At 43.6% G+C, this 27,334-nt stretch overlaps 1 protein-coding gene across 15 annotated transcripts in view; it reads right to left on the reverse strand.

Moving 5' to 3' along the window:
• The window catches only part of tanc2b (tetratricopeptide repeat, ankyrin repeat and coiled-coil containing 2b), a 164,101-nt gene that overhangs the window by 66,323 nt on the left and 70,444 nt on the right, over nt 1–27,334 (reverse strand). For 11 of the 15 annotated variants that reach the window (XM_085761405.1, XM_085761409.1, XM_085761407.1 and 8 more), the window contains 2 exons: nt 19,219–19,290; nt 16,121–16,300 (listed from right to left, as the gene is read on the reverse strand). In XM_085761405.1, the coding sequence (XP_085617531.1) occupies nt 16,121–16,300; nt 19,219–19,290 (252 nt within the window). Of the gene's footprint in view, nt 1–5,618; nt 5,707–6,045; nt 6,133–16,120; nt 16,301–19,218; nt 19,291–27,334 lie in introns of those variants that run through there. The other 4 variants (XM_085761412.1, XM_085761408.1, XM_085761417.1 and 1 more) reach the window with 4 other exon arrangements.

Consider the following 27,334-nt stretch of genomic DNA (forward strand, 5'->3'; position numbering starts at 1 on the left):
AAAATTCAATTTTAATTTTTTCATCTTCTGCAGCTTCTTTTTAAAACATTTACATAAATCAAAATGCAGATGTGGCTCCTTTTTTAGTCTGGCCTTGATACTCTGGACCCAGACGTGCTGTTTCATATTAATTTCACCAGTCTTTATGCATGACCCACAGGCTTGTTCCCAGTGTGCATGCAGTTATCTGGTTCAGAGACCTCTGATGAGTTTGTGTGCTCGTCTTGTTGACTTGTTGAAAAAAACAATGCGGACCAGATGTTGCTGTGCAACACAGCGATCTGCTCCGTCGCAGCCTTCAAACTGAGGCAGTCAGCAGCAAGTCCATTAGCAAGGCTGCCTCTCCCTCTTTTATGTGCGTGTGTTAGAGCATCACATGCACGTGTGGATCTATCATTACAGCCTTGGGAGGATTAGCCAAGCAAGGTGAGGCACAAAGCAGAATTTTAAGAGGCTGGAGGGAGGGGCCGATGTTCTAAGAACGGTCATTAGCCGAGCTCTCCTTCGCCCAAAAAGCTGTTAATTCAACGTTTCACATAACCTCATCGGGTTTGGATTAGACCGGCAGCAAACAACTGACATCAAAGCCACATCAACAAATGAGCAGGTTAATCTGGAGGACCTGAATCTACGCAGGGGGAGAAGATTTTGCGGCAGGTATCCTGAGCTGTTCATCCGCCGAAAGATTCATAAATCGCACACATTCTCCACAAAGCACGGATTCTGTATGCAGAGCCACAGCCTCCGAACAACACCGAAATTTGGTTTTAAAAGGTTTTCAAAGAACCTGACAGAGAAACGTAGTTAGTAGTCTCCACACGGGGCCTTAAAGGCTGTTTGAAGTTAAGACTCAACCTCAAAGACCAAACATGATGTGGATTTTTCCCACCTGGGGCCAGAAATACAGTGGAACATGATGCACGGACAGTCAAGAGGATTTTCCATCAGTATTTGTTTAACTGACCCGCAGCTTGCACTCATTTTGACTTGTTACATCATTAATAGCTCTTTATAACATGGTGCTGATCAATCTGTTTGCTGTTTATAGACATTGTGTGGAAGAACAGCGGCCGAGCTTGATGCTATTTCAAGAAGATTAATAATAATGTGCAGTTTTATTACAATGCACCACACTGGACCGTTTATTAGCTGTGAGCTGCTTTATTTTTATAACACCGTCTCTGGTCTAAATCCCCATCGTGTGTTTCCATACTGCAGGCTTTCTGGGCAGCTGTCGACTCTGGTGAACAAACCCTTCATTCCTGAAGGACTCTGCCCTCATGACTCAGCTGTGGAAGCGCAGCGGCTATTGTTAACGCTGAGCAGCTTCGACACCCTTAACTTTCTCTTCATATGGTTTGGCTCCTTCGGTGGCGGAGTGATGTCTCTGAACTTATCCCACAACCTCCTCTCCCTCTCCTCCCTCCTCTTCCTCCTCCTCAGTGGGGAGACAACAGAGGACAGCTCTCGTCCTCAGCACAGGGGACACCAGTAAGCTGCAAGGTTAAATATGACACCACTTTAAGAAAGTGGAAGTAGCATAATTGCCAAGGACGTCACTTGATACAGCGGCCTATTAATAGCTTGGCTGCCTTGACCTCCGTCCCAACTGGAGTTCAGCCCCTAGTGGAGATATTTATAACCTCGCTAGCTGCAACCACACCCTCGTCACCGAGAGGAATCAGGATGAGCTGCAATGTTTCTCTGCTGTTATTCAATTAAGAATTTCAATTAAAAACACTCAAAGCAAAGACAATAAATGAGGGAAAAAGCATTAGATGACTTCCGATTAAGCCTCTGATTACAATGTTTCTGATAATCTTCCACTATCTTTAGCACCAAATGAACATCAAAGCCAACTCCCCCCCCCAAAAAAAATCTTTCATGTCTGACAAAAGCCGTAATCAATTGTTGCTCTTATGTAATCCCGTAGACATATTTAGCAGACTGATTGCAAAGTCAGAGCTGTAATCCAGACAAAATGCCTCATAGCGGTTCAGCGCCCTGAAATGACTGAGCAAATAAGTTAACAGCAGACACACAGACAAGAGGTGAATGTTAATACAGCGACTGGTGTCGTCTGTGCGGTCCTGTGCAGCAGTCCGTAAGGGTTTGGACACGCATGGACACACACACACACACACACACACACACACACACACACACACAATATAACACACTTCTTTAGGCCTCTGTGTGTCTTACCACAGAGAAATGTTTGCTCAGCTCTCCACCATCAGCATTCACAGAAAGCACTGAGGTGGTATATGTAACCCACTGCTCTGTTTTGTAAGCAAATCATTATCATCGCTATTAATAGCACACTGCGGGTTTCTCTTTTGCACTTTTTTTTCTTTTCCAGAAGGTAGTCTACTGCTAGACATCCTGATAAAAAAGCAAATGTAAGCAGCCATTAAAAAAAAAGAAAAGAGAAGAGTGGGGCGATATTAACAGTTCATTTGTAGAGCAGCTCTCATGTATGGATGAAGCCCTCTGCTTTATGTACTGTAGGAGGGGGACATTTAGATGATGAGGAATCATTGATAATGCTTTATTGATGCCAATTAAACTGTAAAAAATGTTAATTGAAATTAACAAATTAACACCGGAGGATTAAAGAGTAAAACTAAAAGAGGGAAACATGAAAGTCGTGTACATAACATTATTCTCAATTTAAAAATCCAGAGGAGTTAGTTTGCTATTCTAAGATGAAGTGACAAGTGAGTCGTCTCCTCTTATTCTTCTCCAGTATTAGTTTAAGAAAAGAGGAGAGTGAAGGACTTATCTTTGGAAAATCTTTGGTAAAAAGGAGGTGATATTTCAATCTAAACTTATAAAATCAAGTAAAAGGCACCTACGCGGGGGCTAATGTGATCGTTTGTTAAAGCTCCAGTGAAATCCTCCAGCCATGCTCCTGAGATGATTAAAAACAAATAGATGTTTTCAATCTTTCAATATGCTCAAATTGAAATTAAGCTTCAGCTCTGAGTCTAAAAATCGCTCTTAATCCTTTGCACCACGGCCTGAATATTTATCGAAGTTCATCACTTTTCTGCTGAGTCCCATGAGGGTAAAATCTTTTAAATCTCTTTTTCCTCATTCCGCTATAAAGCTGTTTTCTCTTCCTCTGTGCATTAATGTGACTGACATAGAGGTTTGAGTCATCAGCATAACATTGGTGCATGATGTGTAAAAGCAAATAGCAGAGGGCCAAGTAGAGTTCCCTGTGGGACGCCAGAGTCACGTATAAAGGAAACAAAACAAGTTCACTGTCCAATGCTGTCAGTCCAAAACTGTGTCAAACACCATGTGAAGGAACAGCCACTGCGTTAGCACCAACAATGGGTCTTTCTGGATTCTGGATTACTTTTTGGGGCTATTTCCGAGAAGCGGTTGGTGCGATAACTATGCTAAAAGCTTTAGTAATATGCCGTTGTCATTTAAATGACTGGGTGTGTGGTTTACAACAGCTTTCTTTAGAGTTTTACCAAGGAGAGCAAGATTACAGATGGGCCTGTAATTGCTAAGGTTGCTGCTGTCTGGGTTGCATTTCTCTGCAATAGAAAGTATACAGAGATTTCTTTTGGGGGGGGAAGATTTTCTAATTGTAGGTTGTTACCTGGCAGAGGCTTGGTGCATGGGAGCCGACTTTAAAGAGCTTTGGTCTGAAGGGGGGATCAAGAACACGAGAGGATGACTTCATCTCGCTAATGGCAGCAGCACCGACTGCATTTTTCTCTCATCATTATAAAAGATTGTAACTCTAGATCCGAGGGAGCAGCAGCAACGACACTAGCTCAACTCGAGTGCTGAGAAAGTGAGAAACGCCGGGCCACCTGACCGACAGTAGATCACCTCCGTCTACTAGTTTTCAAAAAACTGATAATGAGACTGCAGCTATTCCAACTTTGTGCACTGGGAAACAAGTGAGGTTGTTTTTTTGTTTTCTTTTAAAGGACAGTGCTGTCGTCACTGCTTTGATTTATAGCCGAAATGTCACGCATAGTACAAGCTGTGCCCACCTGCCAATAGAGTCACCCAGCGGGCCGCTTTTGTAATCAAGATTGAGTGGTGAAACAATCCTGCAGCTCCGGCAGAAAAATCCGGAAGCCATACTGTCACTCAACGGCGAATGGAAATAGAGCCTATAATCCACCGGTTAGCAAATTAACACCACATTAATTTCCAGAGGCACTGAATATTAGTCGAACCGGGGCTCATTTATTATTCGCCGTGGGTCAGGATAAGTGATGCCTTTAAAAAAAAAAGAAAGGAAAAAGTGACCCAAGGAGGAGGTTGGAGTTTTAGACCGTCTGTCATATTCATTTCACTACTCATCTTTGGGCTTACGAGCCATTTGTCTGACACCGGCTCGAGGGATTGCAAGGGAGGGAAATTGAGCAATTATATAAATCAATATCACTCTGAACCACTACAGAGGGTATATGGGGGTTTTTATTTGGCTGATTTTCAGGTAAGTGGACCACATCAGTCAAGAGGCTCCGCAATCCAAAGCCAGGTCTAATTGATTTTTGTCTTGTGAATAAATATGAAGAAGACACTGACTGGGCACTGAGAAAAGATTATACCAGACACTCAGGTAAGAAGCAGAGACGCAGCCTTGGTGGAAAACATACAGTACAGTTATCTGCCACTTCCCCAGTCGTGTACTGTATCACTCGTCTTCTCTGGGTATAGTGCAGCCTATATTTTTGATGACAAGCTCTGTAACAGTCTCAAAAGAAGAAAAAAAAAGGCTCGTCTGTGCCTGGCTATCTTTAGATTCTTCAGACGTGACAACTACTTGTCAGATAATCATTAAGCGAAAACATCCACAGAGAGAGAGAGATAAGACTGACATCCTTGTGAAGGATGCTCCTTCTCTTCCTGCTCCATCAGGTTCAGGTTCATACTCCACGAGTGGCCATAAAAACCAGGAAACACTCGCTCATCTCGGTCACGGTCAACATGGCCAGCATCTACAGTACATCTAACCCATCCTCATGTCGCTGCCCGATACAGTCTGAATGAATGACAGCTGACAAGCCAAAGCTCATGAAAGCCTCTCTCCAGGTGGTGATACTAAGTGGTGCAAAAAAAAGATAAAAAAAGAAGCGGCTGTGGGCGCCTCATCAAAAACCATTCACCTGAGACCAGTAATAGCAGCTGCTGATGAGGTGCTTGTGTTTTGCTGGCAGACAGTGTTATTGAGACATTTTGTCCTGTTCACACACCAGCTAGCGGTCCTCTGGGACGGGGGAGGCAGAGAGGGAGGCAGGGAGGCAGCCTGCAGCACTGAAACTGGAAGGAGGAACCACATCCCAGCACATGACAGGGTGATTCTGGTACACAACAACAAGCTGCTGCTGCCACTGCCTGCATGGTGATGGGGAAAAACTATTCCCCCCACCAACTTCAACCCATTTACGCAACTGTATGCTACATATGACGCTGTGCTCTGGAGGGAAAAGTGAGACGCACAACAACAAGAACAAGCACCATTAGCCACCCACAGCTTGTGCTTAGACACACACACACACACACACACTTACACACTCTAACAGACATATACACACATGCACACACACACGCACACTCAAAGACAATTGAATGCTCACCCACGCTGACGCATGAAACAGACCAGCTTGCCACGAAAAAACACTTGGCACTCTGGTTGATTCACAGGTCCTCCAGCCTACGTTGTCATTAGAGCGCAGCCCTTTGACAAATGCATCATTTTTGTGGAGAGAAATTACTTTTTCCCATCACACACACACACACATCTGTAACCCAGCGTCATTATAGGACCAGCGTCCGACTCCAGATGTGCGATCATCATCGGCAGCAGAGAGACAGACCGAGAGAGAGAGAGAGGAGGCTCCGTCCGAGCAAAGGTGGAGCAGCAGGTGACCGGGTAGGTGGGGTGAGGGGGTGAGAGGGTGAGGGGGGGGTGATGGGAGGGTGAGGGGGGGCCCACAGTTTGCAGGCACAGATGGAGGAATGAAAAACGAGCAGAAGAGGGTGTGGCAGGCAGGCAGGGCTCACCATTCTCAAACCAGATCTCGCATTCCTGAACGCTGGAGTACGGCACCAGCTCCCTTCTTCTTCCTCTTCGTCCTCCTCCTCCTCCTCCTTCTCCCTCCAGCGACACGAACAGTCCTTCCTCCCTGAGCGATGACCAGTTCATCAAAAGACAAGCAGAAAGAAAAAGGAAAGAAAAATACAGGGGGGGAAAAGAAGTAAAAAAAATTTAAAAAAAAAACACCTGCAGCCGAGCAGGAGGAGGCAGGAGGAAGGAGGAGGAGGAGGAGAAGTGCGGAGGAACAGAAGCTGTATCTATCGCTCGCTCTCGCTCTCTCTTTCTTTCTTCTTCTTCTTCTTCTTCCCCTCTTGTTTCCTTTCTGAGGAAATCTCCACAGGTTTCAGTGCTGATGCTGCCCGCTCTATTCAGTCGCAGTAAATGATACAGAGCCAGCCAGGCAGATTTGGCAGTGACGGGAGGAGCGAGAAGAGGAGGAGGAGGAGGAGGAGGAGGAGGAGGAGGAGGAGGAGGGAGAGAGAGAGAGGGAGGTAAAGGAGAAGAGAGAGGAAGGAAGGAAGGTGGGTAGGAAGGAAGAACGCAGCAGTCACTGTGTCACTGGGGAAAGGGGGGGGGCACAGAGGTGACACCGGCGAGCGATGGTCACCGAAACCTCCGCCGCTACGATGAAAAGAAATTAAAGATGAATAAATTAAAAATTAAACACAAAAAAAAAAGAGCGCAGACCCGGAGGGGGTGGGGGGGTGAGGATGTGGGTTGGGAGGGTGATGGGAGCTTTTCCCCCCGCTAAAAGGAGCCCGTGAGCACAGATAGCAGCGAGCTCCTCGTTCGCCTCCGTGACTGCATTAGCGCTTAGCGTGTTATGTATAGATGTGAGAGGCGCACACACACACACACACTCTCTCTCTCTACAGGAACAGGAGCCCAGGTCTCCAACAGATGAATGGTGCAGTGCTGCTGTTGTCATGGCAACCGCAGAGCAAAAAAAAAAAAAAAAAAGGAGGGGGAGGAGGAGAAGGGTGGGTATCGGGGGGGAGGAAAGAAAATGGCATAAAAAAAAGGTGGGAGGGAAGGGAAGGGAAGGGATGGAGAGAGAGAGGGAGGGAGGATATTATTAAAGGGACGCAGTTTTGCCGTTCGTGCATGGAGCTTTGGGGACACATTAGATCACAAGTGTGTGGAGGAAAGAAAAAAAAAAAGGAGCAGAAGCATTATTTGACAGAAACAAGGGTTTCAATAAAACCTACTCCATTTTCCTCTTGGGCTCAGGCATCCCAGCTCTGTCCTTGTTTTACCCTTGAAACTGTATTTGTACAGCTGCAGCCATGTTTTACAGCTATTTAGGGGTTCAAACCCACAGAGGTTCATTGTGAAGCGTCTTTGCTTTTTTGTCAGGGTTCGTATCTGTGAGCTCACTCACTGTAGTTTTTTTTATTAATCTCCTCCAGTCACACTTATTTCCCTGGCGTGACATCTCCTGCCACTTGCAGGCGATACCGACAACAAGCCTTAAAAAATGTGCCACAGTCACAGGTTAAAGTTTGTCTGAGCGCCGTGCTGCTGCTGCTGCTGATACCTGCACCTATAAAACCTCTGCTCTCTTTTATGACAGCGCCACCCCTGCTGTCTCGTGGCAAAAATAAACTTTAACATTTACACGTGTGGCATGACGCAAGCGGTGTGTTATATCGTGTAGCTCCGGTTGTGTATTGTCAACAAAAACGCAAACATAATCCAGTGGAATGAAATGAAATGACAAGTGGGGGTTGGTTGGTTGATGATCACATGTAAATCACTATTATCATTAAAATGAGCTCAGATATGTTTCCTTGAGGAGGTTGTGTAAGTGTAAGACGCCATCAGGAAAAAAACCAATGCTGCTGACTGGTGTTGTTTCCTGTAAATGAGGGGAGACCTATAATCGTTTGGGGGAGGAGAGTGATAACAATCTCTGGTGTTAAAGTTTTGGATTGCATCGCAGACTGTAGCCTATATATATACACGCTTCAGAGGCAATTTAAATCTACATTGTCTTTTATATTACCTTTAAATGTCCTCGACGGCTTAAAGCTCGAGAAATAAAACTATCATCTTTATTACCACTGCCACAAAAACACATGCAGCTCTGTAGAGATGATGTGGTGTTTTGGCAGTTTTACTTCACCAGGTCATGTATGCAAGCTGGCTGCTTTACATTTACTGTACAGGTACCAAAACACAACATTCAACTGTATTTATTTATTAATGTTATTATTATTATCATCTGTTCTTGCCTTTATTATGGACTGATGTGGACTTTATTGTGGGAGAGCGAGCGAGATGATGACATCAGCAAAGGGCAAACCATCAAGGGTCAGAGTTGCGCTGAAGCTGAAATGCTATAAGTTCCACCATGTGAGTCACTGGGACGCCCCCATATTTTACTTCTAGTTTTATTATATAGCAAATATTACATTTATATTTCCTTATTTCTCAGATTTTCCTTCTTAAAGCCCCTGTACAGACTTTTCATTTAGTGTTGATTTTGGCGGCCCCTGTGGACGAAAGCAGTGGAATGAAGACTGCATTTCCCACTGTCATGAAGTCGTTTGTCTGGCTGACCGTGTAGATTTGTTTTGGAAACATCAGAAAGAAGACAGGACTTGCTTTTTTTTTTTTTTTTTTTTTTAGCAGCGTAATGTATCTATTCGTATCGTTTCGTCAGTGGTCCGACCCGACCATGCCTTCCAGAGGTATAGAATTAGACTACTTAGAAATAGCGTATCTTCACACTGATGGGCTCATTTGCTGTTGTAGGTAACAGAGACACATCAGCAGGAACCAGAGACTTTTGCGTATCCAGTTAAAAGCTCCGTACAGGGGCTTTAACAATAAAAACTGTCAGATTCAAAGATGTTAATTCTCTCATGTGACCTCATATTGACAAACTGTTGGTGATGTTTGTCTTTTTTTGGGCGTTTTATGCCTTTAATGGATGGTACAGTTGAGAGAGACAGGAAATGGGGAATGACATGCAGTAAAGGGCCGCCCAATGCGAGATTCGAACCGGGGCCAACTGCAGTGAGGACTGTAGCCTTTACATATGGGGCGCCCGCTCAATCTACCCCGTGATGTTTGTCTATCATGAAGAATAATGAAGCTTGGCGATGACATTACATCACTCAAACATCCAGACTGACTGAAATATGACAACAATTTCTGTCACGCCACTTAAACCAACTGGTTCCTTAGTCCTCCTCCTGAGGGCATCATACCTCCATTTCAATTACTGCTTTTTCTACATTTAACCTTCACTCTTTATTTTTCACCTGTGACAGCGGAGCTGAAAATGTCACATCTCCCTACAGCGGAACAAATGATGCGGAGGGTCCACAGCGGCTGGGACGGAAGAGAGGCAAGAAAATAATGACAATAATTGAGGAGCGATTTTCTCGAGATGCAGCGCTGGGTAAGGAGGCGTGGAGATTGAGATGTCCCAAATGTCAGCGTTCATCTCAAATATTCACAGAGGATAGCAGATGCCATATAAACGGGAGGCTGGTTTAAGGAGGCGTGGAGAGCGGAAAGATTGAGACGTATGTCAGTCTTCCTTTCAAGAAAACACGCCGAGAGGGAATCGTAAAGGTAAAATACTCAAGGCAAGGTGCGCTGTGTTAGAAGACATCATGACTTACAGGAAACACCAATATAATCAGTTATGATGTCAAGAAACCAGGAGAGGAACTCATATTTAAACGCACGAGAGCAGAATTCATTAATTCATTCAAAAAATAAAACATGTTGCATGTTCATGGGAATTTGTTTCCATGATCACTGGGTGTTCATGTGTTGATGTTGTTTACCTGCTCCTGAAGGCAACCAACAATTATTTTCATGAATGATTAATCCAATGATGATCATCTTGATTAATTCAGTCATCAAAAACTCAAGTAACTGAGTAGATGTATTAAAATACTAAGATTAGTGCTTGTACTATTTTAATGACCTGTCGGAGGGAAAAATCAATCTTTTTGTTATATTTTATTTATCCAACAACTTTAGTGAATTATTACTTAGTTACTTTGTTGTAAACGCTGCTATAAATACAATATACAGTAGTTTAATTACCACCTTCATTAACTGCAATATTAAAAAGCTGTTTTAACACTGCAGTATATTACTGTATATTACTAGATGATGATTCAAAGTAATAATACAAACTAATAACAGTAGAACTGGAGACTTTAATTAACAGTTCTCCTTTGATCTTTTACAGTTTGCTGACAATACAAAGTAGTTTTTTGAATACAGGCACCTTTATTTGAATATGTCTGTGCTGTAGTATCAATATTTCTATCGTACCTCTAACTGCTGCTGCATTACCTCTCTAATATGCCACTATTTTGTTGTTTTATCTTATAAAATATTCATTTTAACCCATGACCGGTAAGTCTGCTTGAAAAGTGAGTTTATCAAAAACACTTGTAGATTTAATTTTCTTTTGATCTGATCAGATTTCCTACATCTCTCAGATAACTTATCAAAAATCCCCCAAAACAACGGCATGACTTCCAGCTGTGATCCTGCATGTCATCTCATCCTGCACAACAACAACAACAACAATTAAAGAGAAAAAAGAAAAGAATAAAGAGAGAGAAGACGTACAGAACAATTAAACATTCCCAGAAACGCAGCATTCATCACAGGCAGCTAATTTATCAGAGCTCAGCTGTTTTTTATGTGGGTCCTTTAAGACCACCCACACAATGAGCTGTAAAACCTGACTAAGCAGTTCTGCACACTGTGCGTTGTTAATCCTGACCATCCACACGCTGCTACTGAGCTTTTTTAAACCTACATCATACCCATTTAGATGTTCGCTTACTGTAGTGCACTGCCACTTATTCACATATTACTCTATTACTGTAAGCACCAGAGAGACAATGGATTTTAGATACACTCATATTACTGTGATAATTACAGCAAGAGTGGTGAAAAAATTAGGCGTTATAATTCAATGAGGCCTTTTTTCTTCTTTTTTTTTCTCCCAAGCTTTGAGGCCAAATGCAATTTTCTACCTTTACATGGCAATCCGCGGGGAGGCGAGTAATTGTATTGATTGCCGCCATTAATTAGGAGAAAGCATGCGAAATCTGACGAGTGATGTTGAAATAATTCCCTTTAAATGTTTCGGAGTGGAGCAGGGGCCGGCCAATCAATCAATCAATCAAAGACGTCTGTCTGTGGCGAGCCTGACACTTGAGTGAGGTGTTTATTAAGAAACAAATAAGCAATCAGTGATTACAACTCATACTGTAATAATCATCTACACAGATATCACTGTGGGAGTGAGCAATCATCACACTCATAGTCTTAGATAACTCTTCAGAAAGAAAAAAAGAAAGGGGGGAACTGAATATAGATGACACAAACACATGCAGTTGTGGAATCTGCAAAACATTCATTAAGATGAAGGAAAGCTGCATAGTTGACACAAATCTTGACACAGTGTTTGCTTTTCCCATGCAAACTGGCCAAAGTCTGCAATTTCTAACCCTTACCTGTGTGATTGAGCAGAAACGACTTGTGTCAAATCATGAGAATATTATATTACGTTTTCATTTGTTTTATTCGGTCACTGATTTGCAAAGACATTACATTACATTACAATAAGATTATCTAAGGTAACATTAAAAATTCATTGGAATTAGTTCATTAGGATTTTATACCAACTTAACTGAAATAGTCTGGGTTTTTTTTATAATTAGTATCTAAAATGACATTGTTCCACCAAGCAGGAAGTCTGAGATAAAGCTAGTTTGATGTGGTTTACTGTACTTAGAGGAGGAATGTAAACATCTCAGTCAATCGATCAGTTTTCTGTGTTGAGTAGCTGCTTTTAGATTTGATACTTGGGAGTTTATATTTCATTGATTATACTGCAGGTGCTCAACTTCTCCTGTGTGCTGTTGCTATTTTTTACTTTGGTAAAGAATGTGAATTCTTTCTCCGCCGCTAAAGCCCTGGTGAGAACACATGTTTTCGTGAGCATGCACGGCAGGAGACAGAAAAAGCCTTGCATCGCAACCCGCTCCAAAAATGTTTCATCAAATGAACATTTTCCGGGAGAAATTCAAAAGGCTTGAAAATGTCACATCCCAATGCTTTAAAAACACTTTTCTCCCCCTTCTCCCTTCACCACAGCACTAGTGTTGGCAAACAGAAGTGCTCTTCAGCCGGCATTGACCCTGAAGTCTGACCTCTGTGGAGGGGAGGAGGACTGGAAAGGAAACTTTCCCACAGAAGTGAAATAAATTATAAAACATATTACTGTTGAGTCAGATGGAATAAAGGAGACTCCAGGTTGTTTTCATTCTGTATTAGTGTTAAAGGTAGTCAGCTACTGTATCAAAAGTACCCATTAAACAGCAGAACACAGAGTCGTATAATTAGATTATTATTACTGATTCATTACAACACATTTTGATGTTTGGTTGGTTGAAGTGGAGCTAATAAGGCTATAGCTAATTCACTCTGTTGGGTACTGCACCTGTCAGGACAAAGCTCACCTCAATGCTTTACTGTATATTTTATATTCATCATATATTATATATACTGTATGGTGTAATTGTTTTTGTTATATGAAGTGGAAATGGAACGTCAAGGTAAATTCATGCAAAACCACTGAAGCGCGTTCCCGTCGAGTTTTTCAGCAAGCAGTCTCTGCATTTACCTCTAAAACAACTCTGTGGTGAATGTGCAGGTCACAACTTGTCCACCAGAGCGTTTTGGAGTTGTTGGATTGTGTATTTGATGAGTTTGATGAGGGAAACCAAGAAATCCCATTAGCCTCCGTAGCGTAGCTCTGAGCAGCTCGCGGCTCTGCTCCGCCGTTCTAAAAACAGCTTGCACCGACAATTAAAGGTAACAAACCTACTCCCAAGACTATAGGCATTATGGCAATGGGCCAATTTGCCAAAATATTGAACTATCCCTTTAAGGTCTTTCTCAGAGGATAAGGCATTCAGTGGTGATGGAGATAAATTAGTTCACCTCATGTGACCAAATGAGTAAATATACTGTAAGTGGATTAAAACTGTGACATGTAGTTAAAAAAAAGCAACAGGAGAAGCTACTGTAGTCAGTGTAACTTGAACGAGGAACTTTTCACTTCACATGTTCTTCCTCAGAAGATAGTTGCAGGTTTGTCTTTATTTAAATATTTATAATTTGTTTACACATTATCTTTGATAGTAAAGTTTATTCATTATTATTCTCATTATTAATAACTGAACTTTCATGTTATTGTGGACATAATATCAGCAAATATATTGTTCCCAGGTTCTTCTGGAATCAATATTGTATCAGCCAGTGTGAACCCACCAACACAAAGATGTGTGGACTTAAATGACTTCACTGTGATGTTACAGTACTGTACGTCCACATTTCGCAAGTTGACCCTCGAGCATCTGGGGGGGGTCAAATCAGAAACTCAATGATTGTTGAAAAAGCTCAACACCTTTTCATTCCATCAGAGCTACAAGGGTGAATTACTTAAGTCGCCGCCAGCAGCATCAGCACCACTCTGGTCTCCCTAAAGGGCCAATCAGAGGCTGCACAGGAGGGCAGGGTGGGAGGTGGGAAGAGAGGGGGGTGGGGTGGGGGGGGGCTGCAATAGGTGAAGGCCACTGGGGGAGATCAAAGTGCAGCTGCCTTGAGACCTGCTGCTGTTTGCTCTCTAATGCACTCCTCCTCTGTCACCAGTCTCTCTCCAGCCACCTCTGCCATCTCTGGCATTGGAGGGGGTTCTGGCCTCTGACGCCACACACATACACACACACACAAACACACACACACACACACACACAGGCTTAGTTCTGTCAAGCTGTGCAGGAAGTGGTGCTGAGTTGAATTAATTAAAGGGTGAGAAAGCCGGGGTGGATGAGACCCAACAATCTGGTGCTCTACGCCACTCGAGAGCAGACGCAGGTCTTTGAGGACTTGAAGGACAGAGGGCACCTCAAGGCACTCGAGGGCTTTTGTGTGTGTGTGTGTGTGTGTTGTTGTCACAGAGCGAGGTGAACTGATGCGAGAGCCCGTTTTGAGCTCCGTTAAGCTGTGTAAAGTCACATCGACGTGCGATCTGAAGGAGAGGGTCCCTCACCGGCGCTATATGCAAAAGGAGCCAAATCACCTTTTCTAATGCACAGATTTCCTTCCTGCGGTGTCGCAGCTGTCGCACGAGCTGGACAAAATCTAACATTTAAGGGTTTTTTTTTTCTTCCTGTGGCTTCATTATTACAAGAAACTACAATATAATGCGCAATAGGTGGCCTGACAAAAACATAAACCTGGAAGGATTAACACAGTGAAGGGCTAATCCTGCCAATCGCTCACTGCCATGCACAACAAAAACACATCACACCTGAGTTACTGTTGCTTATCATTCAAGATCAGACAACGCTGAGTTTGCAGGAAGTTCACAGCAGGTTAAAAATGACACAATCCCTAAGCAACCATCACAACCAGCAGCACCTGACTGATAGGAGGCGTCAATGCAAACAGCAACATGTGCAACAAAGAGACACGTCCCTATGTGAGACATCATTAACCAACCCATTTTAAACAACAACTGCTCGTGTGGCAGCGATCAAGCCAACGACACACAAGCACACACACACACACACACACATATATATTTACAGATTTGCATAAGATAAGGCTTTAAAAGATTGATTTGGATCCACACAAACCAAAGTGTAGCCGTCCAATCAGGCTGAATCTGCCACAAAGAGTTGAGTACAGTGAAAGAAGAATACGAATGGAACAAAACAGCTGAGAGGAGCAAAAAATAAAAGTGTTGGTTCGATTGGTTTGCTCTCAAAATCTAATACTCAACTCCTGATTCCCCTCTCCCACAAAAAAAAAAAAAAAAAAAAAATCTGTATCCCATTTTTCTCTCTCTCTCACACAGACACACAACCCTCCACAGAGTTGTGACACACCCAGCTGAAATGAGAGAAAATCAGTTTTGGCGTGTTTCCTCTTCAAAACCCACTGCTTGAATGAGAAAAGGGAGGGGAGGGGGAGATATTAATCATTCTGTATGATGTAAAAAATCATGCCCCCCCCCTCCACACACCCATCAGTTCCTGGCATATCACAAATGGTTAATGATCTGAGGTAGCTGAGAGGCTGGTGCACCCTAGTGGTGACTGAGTGCTGAATCCAGTCCTTCACACCCACTCCCAGCTCAGTGTGGAGGCTGCACTGATATTAGGGCGAAGCTGCAATGTCAGTATTTCATTTCTGGTTTTAAAACCCAGCATAGCAGTGAAAAAAAACACACACACAAAAAAAACAGGACATCCAGACTGCCCTGTGTCCACGAAAACCACAGCTTCCTCATGATAACATGACTGAGGCTCATAATCCAGTAAAAAGTGGGGAGACAGGCAGACAGAAGGGATTTTTCCACATTCTCTGCATGTCAGAGACGACGAGTGTGGAAGGGAAACGATTAGTGGTGAGAGATAAAGAGCCATAAAGGAAGGCAGAGCCGGCCGCAGCTCACAGTCCATCAGCTTGTCCTGGCACTGTCAATTAAGCGGGCCTTTTGGTGATTACAAGAAACTGGAAATTGCAGTGTTTGCTGCAGGCCAGAGTTCGGCCCTGCGTTGTGTTTTCCTCTCAGAATTAGTGGGTAAAGTAATACGGTAAGTGATTACTGCTCATCTGCGAGCATTAGGGTGAGAAATCATTCCACTCCTCTTCACTTTGTCTCGTTGAAATCTGCTTTAATTCAGCTGAGCGTGATTCTCTGATCGGATGCACACTGCCTACAGTTGCACAGTGAAGGGTTAAGGGAGGCTGTATTAGTACAATGAGTCCATGGGGGAGGACAGCTACAGGCGAGGATGTGCGTACAAGACAAATCTGAACCAGAGTCAGCCCACATCTCTGCACGCTGTGGTTTTCTTCCCAAAAAAAAAAAAAAAAAAAACAAGATTTAGAAAGAAAAAAAAGTGGCAACACAGCCTAACTCATTCAAAATTGTGCACTGTCTGTGTGTGAAAGCTCTTGCCGCTGCGGTGTCGTTACCTGTGAGCTTCTTCACAGGCTGTAGCCTGACACTGATGGTCTGGTGGGTGAGCAGCGGGGAGGAGGGCAGCGAGCGTGACACGCCCTCCATGATGCGAATGTGCTGCATGCCCTCGGTCATGGAGAGCGGGGGCACGGCGTAGTCTCCTTCAAAGGCACAGTCGCTGTCTATGCTGCCACCTGCAGGACGGGAGGGAAACACAGAAGGAGGGTGAGATGCTTCTCTCTCTCTTTCTCTCTGTATGAATAGTGCATTAAAATGTAATGACACTCGAACACTGGGGTCAAATGCAGAATCCGTTTCTGCACAGAAAGCAAAGAGACTTCACAGAGGAGTGTATGGATGTGAGACTCAGTCTGTCGCTGAAAGAGTAATGACAGGACTTTTTTTTTTCCAGTGATATGAGCTGATATTTTAATCCTAACAGTTAATGAGGCTGGACTAAATGACAGAAACGCTTTAAATAATGCAACACAGCTCACATCCTCTCTGACAAAAATGTACTATTCAACAAATTGATTCAACAAGCTGGAAGTGACAAATAATCAAAACCTAGATAGGACTCTCTGCAGATGGACGCATCATTAGATTAGGTTGTGGTTTTTGAGGTGCTGCTGTTTCTGTACAGTACAACCTCCGCCTGGTCTCTGGACACCGATATCAATGCAACACCACCAGTATTGAGTGTAACAAGATTGGCGTGACCCAGAAGAGGGAACAGCCCTGAAGGCAGCACGTGCTGTTTACATTCACTGCCTATAAACTACAGGCTGCGTGACCGCTCTCAGCCCCGCAGAAACACAATACCCCACAATTTTGTATATAATAAAAGAGGATTTTTCTAACGATATGAAATGTGTTTAAACAAACCCCCCCTTAAAAAAAGGCAGAGTCATGACCATGAGAGAGCATTTATTTACAAAAAGAGGAAAAAGCCTCTCACAATGAGCGGTAATTACAGTCAGAACATAAACAAGCACTCTCCATCATTCATCCACCCTCTTTTCCTCTCTTGCTTCAAAAACCACAAATTATGACAACTTAGGGATTTCATTTTGGGTGTTTTTTTCAAAACTTCACACACTCGCATTCCCCCGTGAAAAAATAAGAGAAAAAAAACCCCCAGCTGTCTGTAAACACAACATCCATTTTGTGTATCAGTGCTGGCTCAGGTTGCCTATTTCCCTGCAGACAGAGCTGTAAAAACCAAACTGGTCAAGCAACAGTCTCACATCAGATAGCAGCCGCCACAGTGAGACGTGAAGCCATTATCAGACACCGGGCCGTGACAAGTCCCACAGGAAGCCAGTATTACAGCTAGGATGGGGTGGGGAGGGGGGCAAATCGGCTGCTGTAATGCAAACACACGGGCACAGAAACACTTCCACACATGGAAGAAATAACAAACACACACGTCTCGCAGTGCTGGAGTCGGGCCATCCATTCACTGGGGAATGTCACTGCAATAGCAAAAAAAAAAAAGTTAAAAAAAAAAAAACAGCCAGAGCAGCGGTTACATCCCCCCACATGGAAATTCTCCTCATGTACGCAAAGGGCTGGTGTGAATACCAAGAGGAAACTTAGTATTCTGGTTGCAATTACAGATGATGATCAAGATCCAACTCAATATTAAAGCTCCTGTATGTTACACTTGTTGATCCATAAGAGGATATATTTTGAGAACCACATGTCCCAGTGAAGCATCACAACTCCGATCTCAGGCTTCTCTCTCTCTGTGGAGCTTTAGCAACAACAGGCCCATGAGCCAATCAGAGGACAGGAGGCTCTGAGTCTCTCTCTCTCTGATTGGCTGACAGTTTTCACTGTCTAACTCTAATGAAAACACAGCAGATTTCTGGTCAAACATTCAGGGAAACCAAATCTTCCAAGATGGATGATCACACTCAGCATGGCTGGGTGTGATAACTCTTTTGTTATTGTGACATCACAAAGTCACAGGAAGTCCTGACGGCTTGTTTTAAGGCTCAGTTTCTGTATTCAGACAGACTGGGTGCATTTGTCTGAGGACTGAGGCTTTGATACGTTCATAACTTTAGTATAAAACTTTAAAGCTACTTTAAAAGCAAAAGGTATAAACATCTAACATTACACAAGATGGGACCTTTAATGTATGTATAACCAGATGTTCTCCTTAAGATGAAGATGATTACTGATATTTAACTTACAGATAATCATCTGAGAAGCAGCAGTGATGCCAAAGACGATATAAAATTTCAACACCCAGTGAATTACTTTTCTGAACAGTCTCATGCAGGTAGTAATACACCGAAGCAGAAATCGTAAGGTGTGATTTAGGGCGAGGACTGGAAGGGTGGAGAGGGAGGAAGAGCCGCACTTCAGCCATAAAACGTCGGGAACAAAAGCGTCGAGAGGGAAATGATGGTCTTTTATTTTAGACTGTGATGAGAGACATGTTTTTAAGGGCCACTCCAAGCCTCGAAATAAACACAAACACCTACTCATCGAGGTGTTCAGCTCAAAAACATGCATAAGCAGGGGGGGGGGGGTGGCTGCAATATGAAATTATAACTGCACAAAAACATTTCCTGTTACACATGACGTTCCCTCTGTTGATAAACATCTCAGCTTGCATCGGATATAGTCAATTTCGCCCTGATTTACAAACAAATTTACAAGAATATAAAATTCATAGACTTCTCTCCCTGTAAATATAACTTCATTTCCAGTGGTCGTAAACTTTTCCGCTATAAAAAGAAAAAAAAAGAAGAAGAAAATATAGCCCCAGCAATCAAGGCCTCTGTCGGCAGAAATGGAGTCTGGAAAGAGACGACCAAGAGAGAGAGGTATTACAGGAAATGAGAAGGTGAAGGTGGGAAAAGAGCTTGCATGTTTTTTCTTAGTAACTCAGCTTCTCATTCACTTGCATAATACACATTCACGGCTGGGTGCGGCTCAATACACCCCATAATAAAAGACAGAAGTGAGGACAGAGAGGACAAGCGTCTGCCGGGGTGCTCAGATTTCACAAATGTGAATTAGGGAGGTCATACTTCTTTTTTTCTTTAACATTTATTCTAAAAAAAAAAGTTGATGTACTCAATTACAGTCAGCTTACCTTGGCCGATGTGGCTCAGGTGAGGGTCTAGACTGGGCGAGCGGGGGTCTGCCAGGTCCTCGCTCCCACCATCTGCAGAGGAGGAGCACAGGGAGAAAGACAGGGAGTGAGCTCGGTGGTAGGGAGGGAGGCGTCGCGATGAGGAGGAGGAGGAGGCCAGCAGCAGCGCCACCTCCTCCTCTCCTATCAGCCAGGTGTGCGAGCGCAGGACCCCCAGCAGGCTGCTCACACACAGCCCCTCCACGCCCTTCCTCCTGGGGCCAAACCGGCCCCTCACGGTCGCAAAGGGGGACCGCGCCGCCTCGGCCGCCGCCACGCTCCACTTTTTCTGCTTCCCCATGTTTAGACTAAACAGGGTCGCCCATGCCCCATGATGCACATAACAAAAACAGTTTACACTACACTACAGCCATTGTTGCATGCATGCAGAGAGCGCCGCGGTGGAGGAGGCACAATCACAGAGCTCACTGGGCTCTATGGTTCAATGAGCGCCGACGAGCAGTAAAGCAGTGGGCGGCTCCCCCCACTCCCCCCCCCCAAGATAGATCCACATACGTTAACGATATGAGGATCAATTACGCCCAGGGGAGCAGGCAGGCAGAATTAGCCACAGTGGATGGAGCTGAAAAGAGGAGAGGGGAGGGGGAGAGTAGAGGAGAAGAGGGGAGGGGATGGGGCAGCATCACTGGGCAGCACAGTCAGTGTCACTGGGGGATTGTTTCATAATCCTGTTCAAGTGTGGATGGATCTACTGTAAAGCACTAAAGGCCGGCAGAGGAGGTTTAGAACAAGTGATTGATACTTAGAATAAAAACATCCCGCTGGAATAGAACGAGCTATTAATAAAAAAAATCTCGACTACATGCATATGTATTTAAAAAAAAGAATAAAGACAACTAGTCTAAACCAGTGGGGGTTTCTATGTGTGGACAGATCAAAGCGTGATGCATTAAGTAAAGCCCGTTTATCACAGAAGGATTGTATATTTCTGGCCAAAAGCCCCCGCGCTGTGTTTCAATCACAGAGCTCAGCAACCAGCAGCCCAGAAAACCCAAACAAAATACTTAAGAATTATCTCTCCCATCGCAGGTTCACACACTGTCTGCCAGTGTAGCCACACAGCGGGCTAGATTGGCTCGCTGGTGGAAAGATCAAGCTTGTCGATGGGCAGATAGAATAAGCCGAGGGGCATGATTGTGTGTGTGTGTGTGTGTGTTTGTGTGTGTGTGTGTGTGTGTGTGTGTGTGTGAGAACTGGGCCAGCCTGAGATTGACACTGATTGTGGGAGGGAGTTTCTCCTGCAGAGGGTTCGCTTCCTGACCTGAGTTCGTCAAATTGAACAGATACAGAAACAAAGACAAAGCTGTGATATATAAATATAGTAAGAGATAAGATATATAAAAGAAAAGAAAATTAAAAAAAAAAAGCAACACAAACAATTCATTCTTGATCTTTACAGTCATAAACAACTGGCTGCTACAGTAACACGTCTCCTTCCGACAACCCCCATCTGGTTCATCCCGCCAAATATAGCTCCTCACACCTCTGTCTACCTGATGAGCCGTATCGTCCTGTAAAATCAATGTCATGAAAATCAATGCGGGGCTTTGAAGATGATGTGCGCACTCGTGACGAGCATTGGTTGCACAGCGAGCCGTGAAACCACACACACACACGCAGACATGCGAGCACGTAGCCTACGTGAAGAGTGTGATGCTGTGAGCAGGAAAGCTCAATGATGTACTGTAATAGATTTTTTTTTTTTTTGCACACTCGCTCTTTGCTCCTGTGGCGCATCCGATTAGCACCTCAGGTGACGTTCTGAGTGACTCGCTTGTCATCTGAAGAGCCGAGCAGCTCACAGTGTCGCATCTGAGGCGTTGATAATTTAAAATGAATGGAAGCTGATGCTAAGCTGCAGAATTAGATACAATAGACGACAAAAGCTCTTGAGCCTGATCTCCTGCAGATGTGTGTTGGTTTCATTTGAAAGCCTCCTGATAGTGATGCACACTCAAAAAAGAAAAAAAGAAATGAGGATGTAAGTAAAACAGTTTTTTATTCAGGTACAGCTACATCCCACCCACTACTGTGACAGATACTGCAGACCGGGGATGTCAAACATCCGGCCTGCGGGCCAAAACCGGCCCGCCAGAGGGTCCAACCCGGTCCGTGGGATGAATTTGCCAAGTGTGAAAATGACATAGAAGCCAGAAGTGGCATAACATCGTTGAAATTGCAAGTATTTTTCCTCAAGAAATTCTGAAAATTGCTCTTAAAGGGACAGTTCAACATTTTGGCAAATTGGCCCATTGCCATAATCCCTATAGTTTTAGCAGTAGATTCGTTACCTTTAATTGTCGGTGCAAGCTATTTTTATAACGGCGGAGCAGAGCCGCAAGCTGCTCAGAGCTACGGAGTTCTTTTCGAGGTAAATTAAAGCAAAACCTCTGATGCACGTTCCCGTCGGGGGCAGTTTTTCGGCAAGCAGTCTCTGCATTTACCTCTAAAACAACTCAGTCTCGTAACGTCCCGTTATAGCGTGGTAAATGTGCAGGTCACAACTTATCAAATACACAATCCAACAACTCCAAAACGCTCTCGTGGATAAGTTTGATGAGGGAAATCAAGAAATCCCATTAGCCTCCATAGCGTAGCTCTGAGCAGCTTGCGGCTCTGCTCCGCCGTTCTAAAAGTAACTTGCACCAACAATTAAAGGTAACGAACCTACTCCTAAGACTATAGGGATTATGGCAATGGGCCAGTTTGCCAAAATGTTGAACTATTCCTTTAACATGTTTTGTAAAAGAAGCAAAACAAAGGGAATATTTAGAATTCTCCTTATTATTATGCTATTATTTCACTGGTCCAGTCCACTTGAGATCAAATTGCGCTCCATGTGGCCCCTTAACCAAAATCCACATATAGCACAAACGCGGCTTTAACCTCATCACCACAACCTTCTTCCTCTCAAATTCAATTTCTTTTTTTAAGGCTGGAGAAACACACCTTTGCAGGTTTTTTATTCCAAGGAGAAAGCTTCTATTCTCGTGTGCAGATTGCTCTCTCTCTCTTGTTACCAGTGATCACAGTGCATTGTCCTGCCCCGTGCACGGATCAATGGCATATTAAGCAGGGGGACATGAAAGGGGAGGAGACCTGTGGCTGACAGAAGAAGACAGAGGCATGTTTTCATCCCGGCGGCGGCGGCGGCCACACAGACAGACAAACGGCGGACATCGCATCTCGTTCTTACATCTGTCAACCACTTGTGAGAATACAAGGAACACGGCTCGGTATCCGATTCACAGTCGGCGCATGGGCCATCTGAGCCCTGTAACTGTGTCCTATTCAGCTGTAAAATCAAAAGCTTTAACCTCCTCAGTCTCCTAGACCGAAGAAAAAAAAATAATGGTGCACTTTGGTGCGTTGGCTATTCTTTGTAGCTGTAATGCCACGGCGCTGTGTTAGGATGTCAAAGGAGCAAAGCCAATTTCGCACTTGGACAAAGAGTCATTACTGGGGGAAAAAGTCAGCGTGACATCTGATAGTGATCCCACGGAGCATGGCGGCGGGGAGAACTCCGCTATCATTATCGCTCAGGCCCACTTTGATGATGAACCTGGCCGCGTTCGCAGTGTTCAATGTGACCTCCCAAACGATGCTTCTCCTTTCCCCGGGTACTGTCTGAGAGTGATTACTGTAAATTAGGATCATTTCTGTGATCACCTTTGAAAAAAAGAGCTGCAAAGACCGACAGAAAGCCCAGACGGTCGTCAGCACTCGCACAAAAGAGGGTTTGATCTTTAAGCTGGAACAAATGAATTAACAAATTAAGATTCAAAATGGATCTTCTCCGTTTTCTATGAATTATCAATCACCTAAAAACACACAAAAAGGAATCAATAGACCTGCACTGAAAAAATGCGATCGATGCCCCGACGTCTTCCAGCTGAGGGACCGTCCAAACTCACCAACAATGGGGAAGAGAAAAAGAGATTACAACTGAGCCGTGTAACTGAGACACATCCCGGATATTAGGAGCCCGGAGAATTACATCCTTCAGCTCAATGACTTCACTCAGTGACAGCAGCACAGTGATTCAGTGCGAGGCTCAGTTCCTCCACTCCTGGCCTTATTTCTTACCTGTGCTCTCTCTGCCTCCACTGGGGGCCCTAATGTTTTTGTGGTGCCAACTTGTTGTCAACCCCCTACTTTCCTCACCAGGAAGTGAAGCAGTGCCCTAATTACACACCGGTTACTTTCTACGTCACCGCAAATTCTTCTTGCCCATTCATCAAACTAATATTCCAGGTTAGGACGACTTACAGTAAGTGCAAGGTTTTTATTTCATCACAGTTTCTTTTGTAACGCATAACGCCAGGCACGGAAATCCCCTTTGTACTTTAAATATCTCAAAAACGCATGGCGTCCACGAAGGCAGAATAACAAATGTGCAAGTCTGGTGCCACAAATGATTCATTTCTAATTAAGTGCACGCCACCCGTGCTTTATCCTCGGGTCCTATTACACACTTATTTCTCCAGTGAGCTAAATGTTAAACTACCTCGACTCCTTATCTGACGTAGAAGCAGAAACAAGGAGGAGGGGGGGTATTCTGTGCGAGCTACGATAATAAAACACACTGACATTTGTTTAGCACACGGTAACCCACACACAAATAAAACCAATGTGCATGCCATACATCACACAGAGTTGTCTGGTGCGACGAGATGTAACCATGGGTAATTCACCAAAATAGACATTGATTTAAAAGAGTGTTAAAAAAAAAAAGAAAAGAAAAGAAAAAGAAAGAAAAGTTCAGAATTGGAAGAGGTAAATGCCAAGGAGTGAATCACTGCTTTTGGGATCAGGCCCATTCAAGATGGAGGAGACAACATGTTCCTTTGTTCCACAGAAAGAAAGAAAAAATGCTATTTTGAACTCAATTACCCACAATTCCTTAGTATTTACTTCACCTGATTATCAAACTTGTTGTGCATCAATTTCATTTCCTGCCAATCCATTAACTGTCTGACTAATTAATCATCTAAACCAGCAGCCACACTGACAGCAACAATATCAACACCACACTGTCCCTACTGCTGATCATCCAATCAATCAATCAACCAACCAATCAATTGTCAAATCCTCTCAACTCCTGTTTGAGTTTGGTCTCTAACAAAACCTCTGCTCCTCTGCTTTGACATTCATTTAAGCTGGATCTAATCAGATTCACAACAAAGTGGAGCGTCTTAATGAATGAATCACAGCACCAGGGTCGGTGATGCTGCACCAGACATCTGCTCGCATGTAAAGTTACTTGGCAGACGTCTTCATTAGCATCGGAGTACGCTACGCTAAGACAAAGCCCCGGTGCATAACGCATGATGAGCACGCACACATCTGCTGTGGGAAGAGCTCGTCGAGTGATGCCTCTCCCCTGCTGCACCTGAGCCGGCCCTGGGTCTACCACAGGAAGTGGACGGCTCTGACATCCTGCCAATGTAAAACAATAGGGAACCACTTTCATCCCAACCACAACACACACACAAACTGTATATTATATTCAAACAACAATACACAACAAGATCAGGAATGCCTTGTATCGTCACATTATGTAATAAGGCTGCATAATAATGTAAAACATTTTCACCTCAAGATGTAATAACGACGCATTTTTAAATAATGTAATGAATTCTTGAACGTGATATGCAATAAACTTTGCTGCATTTTGTAATAACTTGTTACATAACGCACCAAATTATTACATTTTCCTCATATAAACACCTATATTTTGTAATAACTGCTGCAATAAGTAACAACTTATTACAAAATGCGGCAAAGTTTATTATATATTGCGTTCAGGAATTTTATTACAAAATATGGCAGATGATTACGAAATGTGGCGTCATTACATCATGAGGTGAAAATGTATTACATTATTACATAACGCAGCGTTATTACATAATGTGGCGCTACTCTACAATTCTGCACTCAGATGAGGCCAAAAAGAAACTTGTGTGAACAGCAATAAAGGTTTCAACGGTCCATGAGGAGCTACAACAACATCTCACTCCCTTCAGTGATTAGAAAGACAGATTATGTAGTAATTTCATATTCAAACTACAGATTTCATTAAAAGTAGACCTGTGGTGTCGTGTAATGTAATCTGTTTTTGGGTGACTGGCTTTAATAAGGTTGCGAGTCCACCTCTGCTTTGGAATCAGCTTTTCTTCTTTTCTTCTGACTTTTGTTTTGATAAATCACAGATGGGAGAGGGGGGTCGTGATGGAAACGCAGCAGGACGACGACAACAACCGGCTACATCATCGGAAAAAAATCGGAAAAAACACAGCAGCAACACACCAGCAGCAGCCAGGTGAAGTGGTCCTTCACTATTAAAAGCTCCTGAACAGCAGGTTGAAAAGCCATGACACCTCATTGTAGTGCTGCTAATTGGAGCACATGTGACATCACCTGTTTACAACACACTCATAGCACAACAACTACAGAGACCATTGTGATAGAACCAGAACCTGGACCAATGTAAGTGTGTGTTCATTAAGAAAATAATGACTTAGTTAAAAATGCTGATGGGTGTTGCTGTTGCTTACTGGCTTAAAAAACAGTTCCTCAATTGACTAATTAGCCAATTAATCAGCAACTATTTTGGAAATAGTTTTCAGCATCCGACAGCTGTAAACAAGACTTAGTGTTTAGACCCTTGTGTTGGTTTTTAAAGCGATACCACAGGAGGGATGAGGCTGAGAGAGAGAGAGAGGCGTACGTACGCGCCTGCTGTTTGTCAGCGGCTGTATTACCTGCAGTGACAGGCCAAAAGACAATCCTGTCAACTCTTAAGCAATCTTAGATTGAGGGAGGACAAACGGCTCCAGTGATGAGAGCTCCCAGTAGAGGAGGGGGAGATACTGTTATGGACCTTTGTAGTTGTGAGTCTGCAGGGACGGCGTAATGCAGGTGTGCCGAGCCGAGAAGGAGGCTGAGACGGAGAGAGGGAGAGCCAGACGAGCCAGCACTTTCACAAGCTGTTAACTACGTTTAGGACAATGCCCATATCAGCTTTGATTTAATGTGTGTATCCTACTCCTTTACAAGCAAGAGGGCTAAAAAAAAATAACTAAAAACTAAAAAAAAAAGCCAGCCAGCCAGTGTGCAAGCAGAAAAAAAAAAAAAAGATGTACTGTGTGGGAAGTAGACACTTCTGAATGTTTCTACTGTAATGCCTACTGCCTGCTGAAGAGTACAATAATGCAGCAAAAACTGAATTTAAAAAACACACTGCCTACACAATCTCAATCCTAGATAGGCTACACACTAGATTTAATGTACCAAGCACATTAGGGTGTGCTTAGAGCTCTTTTACACAATGGGGGAAAAACGTAATCTTCCCATAACACGAACCTGTGAGCATGCAAATAGGGTATCTCTGAGATCTCACACCACTCAGAGCTTAAGTTGTTATAGTGGCCTAATATCAGCTGCAGCACCAGCACAACAGGACAAGATCAGAGGAACAACAGTGTTTTATTAGCGTGGAACAAGAAGACTATCAGAAAATAAAAAGAGTTGATACATCACAATTAGCACTCACTGGTTCTGCTCTGATCAAACACGGTGCTAACAAATTGTGGGATTCAAATACTCTCCAGCTTTACAGCCAGCACACACTAACATATGGTGCAGCTTACATTTTGGGGCTAATTTGCATATATACACAATATAAATCCAAGCAGAAAAAAAACATAAATAGGCACCCAAGTCACAACCTAAACAAAGACGATTTAATTTCTCGGAAAACAGCACTGTAGATCATTTAGATGAATCTGTGTTTTCGTATCTGCGGCTGATTTATTGTTCATGCATGTCGGGTTTACCTGCCTAAAGCAAACTGTAAATCAGTGCTGTCTTCAAAGGTATACCACAATATATTGTTGGTTAATAAGTAAACAGTTGTTTATTCACATGTCCAGGCAACATCATCGATTATCTGGAGTCATGGTGGAACAAAGTGAAATATTCCCTCTCTTATAGCTCTGTTTTTGGTCTTCACCAACTTCTGAGGGAAATATTTAGGATTTTAGCAGCTAAATTA

The sequence above is a fragment of the Trachurus japonicus genome, chromosome 19, assembly GCF_045865225.1.
Source record: "Trachurus japonicus isolate A0001 chromosome 19, Traja_1.0".
Lineage (NCBI taxonomy): Eukaryota > Metazoa > Chordata > Actinopteri > Carangiformes > Carangidae > Trachurus > Trachurus japonicus.